Source organism: Bidens hawaiensis, unplaced genomic scaffold, assembly GCF_021521415.1.
Source record: "Bidens hawaiensis isolate Kalapana, Puna unplaced genomic scaffold, B.hawaiensis_p1.1 tig00003108_1, whole genome shotgun sequence".
NCBI classification, from domain to species: domain Eukaryota; kingdom Viridiplantae; phylum Streptophyta; class Magnoliopsida; order Asterales; family Asteraceae; genus Bidens; species Bidens hawaiensis.
The window spans coordinates 138,292-152,392 of record NW_027491166.1 but is presented as its reverse complement, the minus strand read 5'-3'; the positions used below and the strand labels follow the sequence as shown (position 1 = coordinate 152,392).

The 14,101-nt window shown below is 39.3% G+C and overlaps 1 protein-coding gene and 1 pseudogene across 1 annotated transcript; one reads left to right on the top strand and one right to left on the bottom strand.

Moving 5' to 3' along the window:
• Positions 1-1,293: 1,293 nt before the first annotated feature.
• Positions 1,294-7,741, top strand: LOC143622213 (protein WEAK CHLOROPLAST MOVEMENT UNDER BLUE LIGHT 1 pseudogene; annotated as a pseudogene).
• Positions 7,742-8,899: 1,158 nt separating this feature from the next.
• On the bottom strand, positions 8,900-10,894 carry LOC143622217 (uncharacterized). The gene is made up of 3 exons (XM_077093417.1): positions 10,486-10,894; positions 9,126-9,321; positions 8,900-9,051 (listed from the first exon to the last, which is right to left on the bottom strand). The coding sequence occupies exons 1-3, from the start codon at positions 10,809-10,811 to the stop codon at positions 8,917-8,919; spliced, it is 657 nt and encodes a 218-aa protein (XP_076949532.1). The 5' UTR covers positions 10,812-10,894; the 3' UTR covers positions 8,900-8,916.
• Positions 10,895-14,101: the final 3,207 nt, after the last annotated feature.

Below are 14,101 nucleotides of genomic sequence, written 5' to 3'. Positions count from 1 at the left end.
AGTCCCTTTTGAAGCACGATCTTGGGCCTCCAGAAACATAATGGTCCGGTCTTCTATACTTGGGCCCACATCAATTACTTTTAAGAAAAATAAATTTCCTCTTATATATAGTTTAATAATGAATTATTATATCTAGAAGGGTTTTTTTCTTTTATAAATCAAGTCTTACCCTTCAGTCCCGTGCCCATACCGTCCACTCTAAAAAGGGTAATATAGTCAATTCTGGTCACCAACCTGCGCCAAATAAAAAAAAACACAAAAATATTCATCTAAAAATAGACAAGAAATGCAAATTTATGAGAAATGAGGCCCGCCTCTCAGATTACGTTGTGGTGAAAAAAATCACACAATGTCATTCAATCCCCTTGGCAATTTCGATATGCAAATCCTTTGATTCTTCATTCAGACTCGTGGAATTTCAAAATTTTCTTCATCCAGAGGTATATTTTACTTATAATTTCTGTTTTCATTCCCATAATCATCCATCTGATTCCAAATTTGTTCTGCAGTGGATTTGTTCGAGTTTCGGGGGCCGAAATCCAGAGGGGTTTTGTAATACGCTTCTGGATTTGACTCCGGGTACGTTAATTCATTTCATGATTATTTTAATGTTACTCAATATCAATATTATCATTATTGTTAATTGCAATTTTGGCAATATCGTATCTGAAGAATTCATGTTCCCTTGCCGGCCTTTAAATCCAGTTTTACTGTTGTTTACTTCAACCTATGATTTCTTTCTGTAAATCATTATAATTTGTAATAATATTTATTGTTTAATTACCATCTAACTGGAATTAGGGGTGTAAATTTATAACATAATATTCGTTTGGTTTAGTCTAATTAACAAATTTGGTTAGTTTTGTGTCGAGCTTGTGAACATATTTATAGCTAAACGAGTTGGGTTCATATTGACCTGCTTATTTTTTATAGTTATTACTTTTCTTTTCTTTTTTTGTGTTACTATATGTCACTTAAAAATGCTTGGGTACTTTATTTTAAAACCTTAAAAATAAAAAAATGAATAAATGCACTTGTAATTTTTCTTATGTAAAATTTGTAATTCTAGTAGAGTATTAATATTCAACAAAATTAAAACCAGTTTGTGTCAACCCGAATATTTATGTCGTGTTCGGGCTCATGTTTTCCAAATGAAACGACTATTTTTTATTGCAGACAAATACAATATATGTCAAATTCCCTAAATAGGATGCAACAAAATCATGGCATTAACTAAACATTTTTAAGGTTAATGAATTTCAGATACTCTTGGTTTCTAATATTAGTACTGGAATGGATGCAAACCCTGGTGATGAAAGCTCCTCTGATGTTGGCAGTGAGGATTCATTTTTAACTCCAGATTCATCTTCAGGACGTTTTGATGTTCGTATATCTCCAAACGGTTCATCTTCAGGACGTTTCGATGTTCGTGTTTCTCCAAATGAGTCATCTTCAGGACGTTTTGATGTCCGTGTTTCTCCAAATGTAGTAAAAACTGCTTCAAATAAACAGCTTGACAAGTGTGGCTCGAAGATTGATACAAATGCACCTTTTGAATCAGTTAGAGAAGCGGTTGCCAAGTGTGGTGCCATCGCCGACTGGAAAGCTCATAGAGCTCAAACAAATGAGGTATCTTTCCACTTTTTTAAATGGATCATGTTGTATAAAAGTGGCATATATTGTGTTTTCTTAATAACATACATTAACATACAGCAGAGTGAGTTACTGATATAGGGTTAAGAAGAGTGTGATGAGTGATGACCTCACCTTTATCAGAGGGCATAGAAAGCCTGATCCTGTTAAGACCCCAGGCTCCAACAACTTTATGTTTAATTATCTAGTCTATAACATATATGTTTAGAAAAACTAGACTGAGCCAAGTTTGAATACACTTTGCGCAACTTTTAACCTGTCGAAGCATGAAATGAATCTGACCTGATCCATGACGATGTTTCAACGGATTTCGAGATGAACGAACCACGCCTTTATCTTCTTCTCCGGTTGCTTGAGATCTGCAATGGCTTTTTGGGGGTGTGGAGGTGACTGCTAAGAAATCTCAAGGATCTCTTGTTTACAGACACAAAAATATATGATGGCAGCTCTTACTGAGCATCCCCCACTAATAAGGAGGTGAAGACCTCCTTATATAGAGAGCCTCATGGCCACCATCATGGTACCCTAATGGGCCTGGCCCAGTTAGGGTTACCTCCACAAAACCCCCTCAGCCCAATAACATTGTATTAGACCGTATAATAAAATAAGCCAAACATAATAAATTTAGGGTCGTAAAACCGGGTTTAGTACCATACCCCTACAAGCCCCCCAAGTCCAGTGTTGCTCCTAGGCGTGCAAGCGTTTAGGTGGAGCGCTGGACTTTATAAGGTGTGTTAGGACGTGAGGCGGTTCTTTCCCTTTTCTTCGGCCTTGTCTTTATTGTCTTTGAGTTTTGGGAGGTTTTCTCCATGATGGTGACATGTTGTGGTCCTTATGATAATGATGGTGCACTAGCATGAATAAGATATAGCACGCATCATAACAATAGTGGCGCGGGGCCTGATAAAAGATAGAGTGCGCGTCTCGATAATAATGTAATGTAACTTGCGCGCGAGGCAGCTTACGAGCTATAAAATAATAAAGCTTGCGCGCGAGGCGACTTACGAGCTATAAGAATAATTAAGCCGGCGCGTGAGGCGACTTACGAGCTATAAAATAATAAAGCTTGCGCGCGAGGCGACTTACGAGCTATAAGAATAATTAAGCTTGCGCGTGAGGCGACTTACGAGCTATAAAATAATAAAGCTTGCGCGCGAGGCGACTTACGAGCTATAAGAATAATTAAGCTGGCGCGTGAGGCGACTTACGAGCTATAAAATAATAAAGCTTGCGTGCGAGGCGACTTACGAGCTATAAGAATAATTAAGCTGGCGCGTGAGGCGACTTACGAGCTATAAAATAATAAAGCTTGCGCGCGAGGCGACTTACGAGCTATAAGAATAATTAAGCTGGCGCGTGAGGCGACTTACGAGCTATAAAATAATAAAGCTTGCACGCGAGCGACTTACGAGCTATAAGAATAATTAAGCTGGCGCGTGAGGCGACTTACGAGCTATAAAATAATAAAGCTTGCGCGCGAGGCGACTTACGAGCTATAAGAATAATTTAGCTGGCGCGTGAGGCGACTTACGAGCTATAAGAATAATTAAGCTAGCGCGTGAGGCGACTTACGAGCTATAAAATAATAAAGCTTGCGCGCGAGGCGACTTACGAGCTATAAGAATAATTAAGCTGGCGCGTGAGGCGACTTACGAGCTATAAAATAATAAAGCTTGCGCGCGAGGCGACTTACGAGCTATAAGAATAATTAAGCTGGCGCGTGACCATGTGGGATATTATTAGGCTCCCGACCTTTAAGTTTGGCGCGTGGCCATATGGGTTTATAAGGATTCCCAACCTTTGAATATGGCGTGTAGCCGTATGGGTTTGGGGATTCCCAACCTTTTGGTTTGGCGCGCGGCCTATGGGTTTATGAGGATTCCCAACCTTTAAGTTTGGCGCGTGGCCTATGGGTTTATGAGGATTCCCAACCTTTAAGTTTGGCGCGTATGTGATATGCGCCATGCGCAGATGTTTCACGCGCGGATGTGATATGCGTGAGCATATGCGTGAACATACGCGATGCGTGAGCATATGCGTGAGCATACGTGATGCGCGAGCATATGCGTGAGCATACGTGATGCGTGAGCATATGCGTGAGCATACGTGTAGGTTTTGGCTTTGTGTCTTCATGACATCCTGATTTTAAGCCTCGTCTATATTTTGTGGGTTGACCCGCCTCGCTCGATGTAGGGCGGGTGCATACCCCCTTCAAGCCCCCCAGTCTAATGTGTCTTGTCTCGCGCGAGCGAGATAAGATAGATATTAGACAAGTTTGCTTTTTCGATAGGGCCTGTTTTTTCTTTTTCTTTTCTTGCACGCGCGTTGCGCGTGATTCTATCCCTCTGGTGAAAACGAATCGTCAATGCACGTGGTTGGTTGGTGTTGGATCGCGGTGGTGCGGTGCTCGGCGCTAGCGCGCATGAGTGACGGCGCGCTGCTGCTTCATAGCGATGTATTGAATCATGGTGGCGCATGCGTGGTGGCGATGTATTGAATCGCGGCGGCGCATGCGTGATGGCGGTACATCGAACCATGGTGGCGCATGCACGATGGCGCGCGCGTGTGCTTGTTGAATATAACGTATGCTTACACGTTGAAATTTGAACAAGGTTGTAAGGAATTTATTAAGTACTCCTTAATAGTTGTCATATTTCAGGCTATTTTGCGATATTTTGAATATGCTGACACGTGTCTTGGCATTTCGTTATTCCTCTTTTGCGCGACGTTATCGTGCATTTATTATAGGGAATTATGAATGAGTTCTTTAGCCTTTGCGTGTCTATATTTGGCGCATCCATTATAATCCCATGCGCGGCCCCGACCTGAAACCTCAACAACTGTGTTTTGGCATGTGCTTTGCCTTAGTTGTGCTTAGGTATGTTATGGTCGAGCCGCGCAATACGCGGGATGGATGCTATGAGTAATTTGAGCTAAGGCTCATATTATTGGGCTAAGGCTCTGACGTTTTAGAGTTAGAACTCGTCAACGCGTTTGAGCTTGAAGCTCGCGCATGTATGTTTTACTTCGTTTTATTTTTAGTTTGATGTCAATATAATGTTGTCATATTGCTCAAATTAATAAAAGGAAGTGTGAAACATGTATGCAAAGATCAAAATCAGGCTTGCACATGCATGGCGGCGGAGTCGTGACTCGCGGGCGAGCATGCATGGTGGCGAAGCTTGCTCCTTGGCAGCGCGCATGCATGGCGGCGGAGCGGTGACTCGCGGGCGCGCATGTATGGCGGCGAGTCTTTTGCGCAAAACCCACATGGTGGTTTCCGCGGAGTGAGAATTCGCTGGCGCGCGTGCATGGCGGCGGGAGTCTCCGTAATCTAGATTGTAATTTTAAACCTAAAATCCAGGTCTGTAATCCAGATCTAGATCTGTAAATCAGATCTAGATAGATCTGAAGCTCGGAGAGGAGAGAATTTAAAACCATCACAGATCCGGAGGTTTGATCATCCGAATCAGGTAGTTTCTTTTTTGGATCTACAAATCCTTTTCAGCTTCAGTTTTGCACAGATCTGGAAGCCTCTTTTAGATCTATGGATCTTTTTGAGCTTTAATAGAACAAGTCTTGAAGCCTCTTTCTGTAAACTTCCAGATCTGGGTTTTTCTTGGGAGAGATCTGAGGACCGAGACGAAAATCGAAGGGTAGTTCGTTGCCGTCCCACGGATGGCGCCAATGTCGAAGCATGAAATGAATCTGACCTGATCCATGACGATGTTTCCACGGATTTCGAGATGAACGAACCACGCCTTTATCTTCTTCTCCGGTTGCTTAAGATCTGCAATGGCTTTTTGGGGGTGTGGAGGTGACTGCTAAGAAATCTCAAGGATCTCTTGTTTACAGACACAAAAATATATGATGGCAGCTCTTACTGAGCATTCCCCACTAATAAGGAGGTGAAGACCTCCTTATATAGAGAGCCTCATGGCCACCATCATGGTACCCTAATGGGCCTGGCCCAGTTAGGGTTACCTCCACAAAACCCCCCCAGCCCAATAACATTGTATTAGTCCGTATAATAAAATAAGCCAAACATAATAAATTTAGGGTCGTAAAACCGGGTTTAGTACCATACCCCTACATAACCCATACAAGTGTAAGTGTGATGAAGATAAGCCTTACCTCTGTCGGTGATAGATACATTGTCATATATCATATGCATTTATGTTTCTATTCATGGGAAAAATCATACATTCAGAAATATGGTTAGTTTCATGATTATTTTCTCAATAGTTTTGATACGGAACTGCAAATGCTAACGTTAAAATCTTGTGGGTTTACGCAGAGACGCAAGTTCATCGAACGAGAAATCGAAAAAGCCCAAGAGGAGATCCCCATATTCAAACAAAAATCCAAGTTAGCTGAACAAGCGAAACAAGAAGCTCTAAAACACCTCGACAACACGAAACGGCTACTCCAAGAACTCAGCCTGCACCTAGAACGAGCACAAACCGAAGAGCGCCAAGCCAAACAAGACTCTGAACTCGCCCAACTACGCCTCGAAGAACTCGAACAAGGAATCACTAGCGAATCAAGCGTTGCAGCCAAAACCCAACTTGAAGTCGCCAAAGCCCGCCGCCAAACCGCAGCCTCTCAACTTATAGCTGCCAGAACCGACCTCGAAGAAACCCGTAAAGATTATGAAACATTAATATCCGAACGGGACTTTGCGATTGAGAAAGCCAGAGAAGAAGTGTCTGCAGCTAAAGAACTCGAGTCAGAAGTTGAAAACTTAACTATCCAACTAATAACAACGAAAGAATCGATCGAGTCGATTCATGTTTCGCATTTGGAAGTTGAAGAACACTGGGTTCAAGAAGTCACTGAGCGGGATCAAGAGTTGTTGGATTTGGATCTTGAGCTGAAGAAAACCGATGCCGAGTTAGTCAAAGTCAAACACGATATCGCGTTGACTGAAGAGTTGAAGTCAAAGCTCGAAAGCGCGTCTCGGTTGCTTCGTAGTTTGAAAGATGAACTCGCGGTTTATATGCAAGGAAAGGTACCCGAAAAACACGATAATGAAAAGTTTACGCGAAAAGATGTACAGTCGGGTGTCACGGTTGCGAAGAAGAATCTTGACCAAGTCAACCAAAACATTGAGAAAGTGACCGACGAGATTGTGAGTTTGAAAACCGTGGCCAAGTCGTTAAATGCACAACTCGAGAGTGAAAAACAAGTGTTAACGAGTATACGAAAGCAAAAAGGATTAGGTGCGGGAGCGGTTGTGAACCTTGAAACCGAGATCAAACGGGCCCGGTTAGAACTTGATGAGATTCGGAGGCGAGAAAAAGAAGCCCGGGAAAAGCTTGCGGACCTCCCGACACGGTTACAAAAAGCAGATGAAGAAACCGAGAACGCTAAGTTGTTTGCGGAAGGGGCCCGTTTGGTGTTGAAAAAAGCGAGAGAAGCGGCGAATCAATCGAAAAAGGAGGCGAGTCAGCTATCGAGTCAACTCGCTAAAACCAAGAAGGAAATCGAAGCTGCGCGGGCTCAAGAAAGGTTAGCTTTAGGAGCGATTAGCGCGTTACACGAGAGCGAGTCGGCCCGAAGTACAAAAAGTGACTCGAAAGGCGGGATCACGATCACATTAGTGGAATATTATGAGTTAACTAAACGGGCCCACGATGCGGAGGAAGAAGCTAATAAACGAGTTGCGGAAGCCACGGCCCAAATCGACGAAGCGAAAGAGGCAGAAATGGAGAGTTTAAACAAACTTACACGTTTGAACTCAGAAATCGCTGCCCGAAAAGAAGCTTTAAGTGTTGCACTGCAAAAGGCGGAAATGGCTAGAGAGTCGAAAGCGAATATAGAAAACGAGCTTAACAAACGGAATGGTGAGACTCATGAAAACGAGGATTTGAACCCGAGCACGAAGGATGATCGGGAACCGGATGATGTTGCGGAATCTAGTGTTTCGAGGTCGGAAGGTAAAAGTAGCAGTAAGAGTAAGAGTAACATGAGTCTCATTGGGAAATCGGCTAGTATAAAGGGGTTGTTTAAGAAGAAGAGGTTTATGCCGAAGTTTTCGTTGATGTTTGTTGGGAAGAAAAAATCGAGTTCGCATAAGAGTTCTTGAGTATTGTTTCGGTCTGGTTTGGTTTGGTTTATTATTGTACAAACCAAATAAAACAATCAAATAACCTTGACGGTTAGGCTTGTAACTAGCTAGGGATGGATGGATGGATGTTCATGGTTGAAACAGATTTTATGAATAAAGGTTAAACGGCATCTTCACTCCAAATGTTTAAATCTTTAATTCGTACAGAGACACACAATCAAATAAACAGCATTAGTAAAACATGATACTCTGCTGCTTTTTGTAAGTTATCATCTCTAGACATAAATTTGTACCAAAACTATAAATGTCATTAGTCTAAAGTTTGCGTGTCGGTTTCAAGTATCAAATTGTAAGCCAAACTGTGAAACCATCCCAAAGCAGGGATCAATCGAACTGTCAAACTGGGTGATCTGCTTCAACTTTTCAATTTCGCTACATACATACTAAACCGTCAAAACCAAGCCCTTGGTCAAGCAGGCTGAACGGGTGATCACTTCAGTTTGAAAGGTTCAGTCGGTTTTAACATTTTTAAATCCTGGCTAATCGTTTGATCAAATACCTTTGATTTGTTACTTTCATTTCTAATTTACTTTTTGTTGTGGTACTGTGTACATTTTTCTTTTCTTGGCAACCTTTGAACGCAGGGATTAAATCTAAATCGTCAATGTTGGTGGTGACAGAAAACATTAACTAATCATTTATATGCAACCTTTGAACCATCATGGGTATTTTTCTCAGTTAAAATTTCCATCTATAAAGTAATTGAAATGTTGATTTGTGGTTTTCTTAGCACATTCATCAACAAATTGTAAACATACAAGTGATGGTTCTTTGTAAAAGAAAAACTAACATATGTACCACATGGTGGTTAATGCAATACTTTTACCAATTAACTTGTCACGCGTTTCGTTCAATAGCGTTTCCATGAACAGAGACCCCAGGCCCGTATATCAAACGACAATGGTCATTGAACGAACTAACTATTCGAGTCACCACTTCCTTAAAAAACATCGATAATCACAAGAACTTATCATAATTAGATGACGATGACGATGACGATAATGATAACGATTATTATTATTATTATTATTATTATTAATTATTGTTGTTGTTATTATTGTTATTATTATAATAATAATAATAACAATAATAATAATAATAATAATAATCGCGTCGAGTTTGCAAAATGATTGTTACCTGCGAATACAACGGTGACTGGAACTTAAAACCCACAAAAAATGAAGATCACATGTTCCTGGAACCGGTCCGGGATTAAACTCCCACGCGTTTATCAAGTGATCAAAAAGGCTGCTTTGTGATGAAGTCGTCTGCAATAGTAACAAAATATATTAAAACCGATTACAAGCATTTGCTAATTTAAATATATAAGAAAAACACTCACCTTTACCATCTTTGGTTTAACCAATTGCACATGCGATACATAGCTTTCAACAAGAAATTTAAAACCAATTTCCAGCTCAGCATCAAAAGACGAATCCGAATGACGTTTAACTATATCCGAACGTTGACACCATGGGAGGAAATCCTGATACATGTCTACAGCAGCAACGACTGTAAATAATTGCTCTGGAGAATATCTGAAATAAACCAGATCGAATGTAAACGAAATAACGAACATGGACACAAGTTTTTGTTCCTTTGATTAAACGAACAAACTCACTTCCTGCATGCTAATTTACGTTCGCGAACTTTGATTTATGTTCGTTCATTTAATACACGAATGAACATAAACACCAACTTTTGTTTGTTTAATTAAACAAACGAACTCATGTTTGGTTCATTTTTTTATGTTTGTGAGCGTTCATTACGTTTGCTTGTTTAAATAATCACCAAAATTTATTTATTACTACTATTAATATAAAATCCACTTGATTTCATACTTTAAGATCCTTTCTTAAGATATCTATGTTTACTTTGAAATCTTGGATGTAATGGTGATAATATTTTTTAGACTTCAATTTGGATATTCAAGTGTCCCTATAATTTATGATTAATGTGCATTCGTGTTTGTGAATCGTTCGTTTACTAACAAACGATCATAAACAAACATGAGCAAGTTCATTTTCTTAACAAACTAACACAAAATGAAAATCTGTCTGTTTAAGAGTTTGTGATCGTTTGGGTGTTCGGTTAAAGTTAAACGAACAAACATGGACACATTCAGTTTCCATTACTAATTGTCCGTGGTCGTGTGTTTGTTCGATTAAAACTAAACAAACGAACATGTTCATTTCTTAACAAACGAACACAAAATAAAAATACGTTTGATTAAGTGTTTGTGGTCGGTGGTCGCTTGTTTGTTTAGTTGAAGTTAAATGAACGAACACACTCATTTTCTTAACGAACAAGATAATCTGTTTGTTTAACTATTCGTAGTCGTTTGTTCAATTAAAACTTAAACGAACGAACACGAACACGTTCATTTTCTTAATGAACGAGCACGTTCAGTTTCTTAACGTATGAAGACAAACAAAAAATCTGTTCGTTTAACTGTTTATTGTCGTTTGTCAGTTCAATTAAAGTTATAAAATCGAACACGAACACGTTCACTTTCATAATAAACGAACACAAGCGCGCTCATTTTCCATTCGTTTAAGTGTTTCTGGTCATTTGATTGTTCAATGAACGTCAAACAAACAAAGCCTTGTTCTTATTCATTCAGTTTACAACCCTATAACCTAACGGTTACTACTTTCAAGTTACAAGAACAAAAGCATATAAAACATAAAACGACTAATTACCCCATGATACGCTTCTCCTCGTGAATTTTTGACAAGACATTACTTCCTTCATCTCCATCACCACATCCCAAAAATCCCCTCCTTTGAATAATAACGCCCGAAGACACATTATTTTGCAACGAGAAAGGAATGCTACTACGAGTACCAACAACCGTTTGACACAAAGACGGTAACGTTTCAATAGTCCCAACAGTTTGAATAAACCTACTCTGAACACAACTTTCCGATTCAGGTTTGTTCTGTAAACACCTCATTAACCGTCTGCAGCCGTTTTTGGATGCAGTCAACTGTCTCACGGCCTTTGAAGTTGACTTTATTGGTAACATAGTAGTAAATGACTAATACCTGTAACAGTTCATCAATATTTAGTAGTATTTTTATATTTCTCAACTTTCAAACCTAATGTGGTTCTAATAATCATAACCAGTCTGTAAAGTGCAAAACTTGCTGTGTGTGAGCATAAACATCAGCTCTGACCATTGTCTCTTTCTATAAACAACCTGATTAGACCCAATTAGACTGGTCGCTATGGGGCTTCAAAGGCTGAGCTGGCGGGCGCCGATGGGCGCGGAACACTGCAGTGGGGCGCGGTCCAACCAAGAGAGCCTGGGAAAGGTGGTTCAAACGGCCGGCGCGGATGGGAAATCATGTGGGCCCTCTCTCTCTCTCTCTCTCAAACACACATACATACCTGGCGTTGGTTACGAAGAAGGTGGCGGTGGAGGTTTTGGTGGGTTTCGGAGGTTTTGGGTGGCTGTGGGTTTTGGAGGTTTTGGGTGAGATCGATGGTGGTGGTGAGACCAGTGATGGTGGTAACACAAGGGTCTCCGACCAATTTTCGGCCGGTGGTGGCTGTGGGTTTTGAGGTTTTGGTGAGATCGGTGGTGGTGGTGAGGTGGAGGATGAGGAAGAAGAGGTGGAGGAGGTGGGTTTCCGGCTATGTTGCACGGAAACGCCACTAGGATGCCGTACCCCGTCCCGGAAACTCGCCGGGGCTGTAACGCGGTCGGGGACGGCAGAAACGTTTCTCGACCGTCTCCGGCATGTTGGGGACGGTCGCTGACCGATTCCAAAATTCGAATCTTATTTCGAAACGTTTCTGGAACTTCGAGGACCATTATTAAACGTTTCCGGCGGCATATTCCGGCGCCGGAGCTGTCCGGAAACAAGGAAGAAGAAGAGTATAGCGGCTGAAACTTAAAATTAGGTTATTTAGGTTTAAATAACTTTAGATATTTTAACATTTTACCCCTTTAACTTTTAATTGTTTGTATCTAGTCCCTAAAACTTATAAGTTTTAACATAAAAGGTTTAAAATTAGTTTGTGTATTTCAATATTTAACCCTCTCTATTATTACTATAATTGATTATGATTGATTTTGAAAGACTTGATTGATTATCATTGGAAGATGTATAAATTTTGAAGTTTACATCAACGTATGAATATATTTTGGCCTTTGCGGTACATTATTTATAATATATATTTGCTTTTTATATGCATTTATTGTCGTACCCTTGTCGTACCCGTTTCTTGATATTTTGAATTTTATCGTTTCCCGTTCCCGTACCCGTGCCCGTTTCCCGTTCCCGTACCAGTTCCCGTGCAACATAGGTTTCCGGTCAGGCCATTTGAGATGGTTTTGTGTTTGTTGATTTTTTGGTTTTGTAAAAAATAATAATAAATAAAGGGGCTTCGAAGCCCCCACACTATTGAGGGGCATCTTTAATGTGGGGCTTTGAAACCCTCGGTGGCCACATGACGCTGACGTGGCATTGGGGAGGGGCTTCGAAGCCCCTCACCATAGCGACCAGTCTTATTTACAACAAGGTCGGGTCCAGGTTGGGTCTGACCCGTTTTCACACCCCTACAACTTGCTCAAATATTCTATTCATTCGATCATAAAGGTGGAATTCGGTACGAATAAATTTAGCCTACTAAATACTATAACTTTTCAACTAGTTATAACACTATTTTACTCCAATTATTTGTACACTTCCTCACCTCACGATAAAAGTTATTTGTATATGGTCCATACACCTAATCATAATAACATAATAAGTCAATAATCTATTCTAATATAATAATTAGCTAGTAACACAACAGATCGAAGCCCTGATTATTCTCTAAATGCTAATAACAGATAAATGATAGAATATTTGTACACTTCCTCACCTCACGATAAAAGTTATTTGTATATGGTCCATACACCTAATCATAATAACATAATAAGTCAATAATCTATTCTAATATAATAATTAGCTAGTAACACAACAGATCGAAGCCCTGATTATTCTCTAAATGCTAATAACAGATAAATGATAGAATATTTGTACACTTCCTCACCTCACGATAAAAGTTATTTGTATATGGTCCATACACCTAATCATAATAACATAATAAATCAATAATCTATTCTATTATAATAATTAGCTAGTAACACAACAGATCGAAGCCGTGATTATTCTCTAAATGCTAATAACAGATAAATGATAGAATATTTGTACACTTCCTCACCTCACGATAAAAGTTATTTGTATATGGTCCATACACCTAATCATAATAACATAATAAATCAATAATCTATTCTAATATAATAATTAGCTAGTAACACAACAGATCGAAGCCCTGATTATTCTCTAAATGCTAATAACAGATAATTGATAGAAACAAATGAAGATGATTGATTGAATTAATAGCAAGTGTACGTTGGAAGAAAACTAATTGGATGAAGGATGGATAAACGTGATTGGATCTGTAACGAAAGTGGAGAAATTTGGTAGGTGCAGGAGAAGCCGTCTTGAGGCCGGTTTGTTAGAAATAAATCTGGAGTCATGTTTCATACATGTGTTCTATTTGTTTTGTTTTTTAAAATGATCGAGTCTTTTGATGTCTACAAATTGTATTATGTTCATTCGATTAACTGCTAGAGTTTAACAATTAACCTGACCAACCTTATGAACAAACTAGAAATGAATGTCTTATTGTTAAGAGCTTCGATAAGTGTTGTAAAAATCATGACTAAACGCCGATTAATCATTTATATGCTTCAATCACCTTCAATTACGAAATATCATTGATTCATACTGACCTTCATTTTTGTATTATTAAAATGTGTTATGAGTTTTGTTTTATTTATTTGTCTAAACTTCATGTATGAAATATGTATACTAAAGTCATATCATACACACAAAAATTAATAAGGTAAACATAACTCATTTTTGCGTCTAATTTTATCCGCAAATCGTATGTTTATATAACAATTGTAACAACTCGGATTTTTTAAATTATCATTTTATTAACCGTTACCCGACCCTCTTCTATGTTCGGGTTATTTTGCCAAATAAAATACCACATTTCTCGACTTAAATTAATTGTTATAATATTATTCTTTTTATTTATTTATTTAATATATATTATAACTTTCAAGTTATAACCGTTTTATCCCTAAACATATACTTTGACCTCAAGTTGATTCCACCTCTATAACTCAGGGACCTTTCAGCAAATTCTGATTATCTTGAACCAATAACCCGTTTATCCGTATCCAGTATCCATACCCAACAACCCGTTTACCCAATCGTTATTCTTGGACCACAATTTTCTCGTAAACATGGA

What these genes read in the sequence shown, in the direction of transcription:
- LOC143622217 (XM_077093417.1), bottom strand. Translation starts at nt 10,811, where the DNA reads ATGTTACCAATAAAGTCAACTTCAAAGGCCGTGAGACAGTTGACTGCA. An exon ending in GAGGAGAAGCGTATCATGGG is followed by an intron (nt 9,322 to 10,485) that starts GTAATTAGTCGT and finishes GGTTTATTTCAG; the next exon opens with ATATTCTCCAGAGCAATTAT. An exon ending in TTAAACCAAAGATGGTAAAG is followed by an intron (nt 9,052 to 9,125) that starts GTGAGTGTTTTT and finishes TTACTATTGCAG; the next exon opens with ACGACTTCATCACAAAGCAG.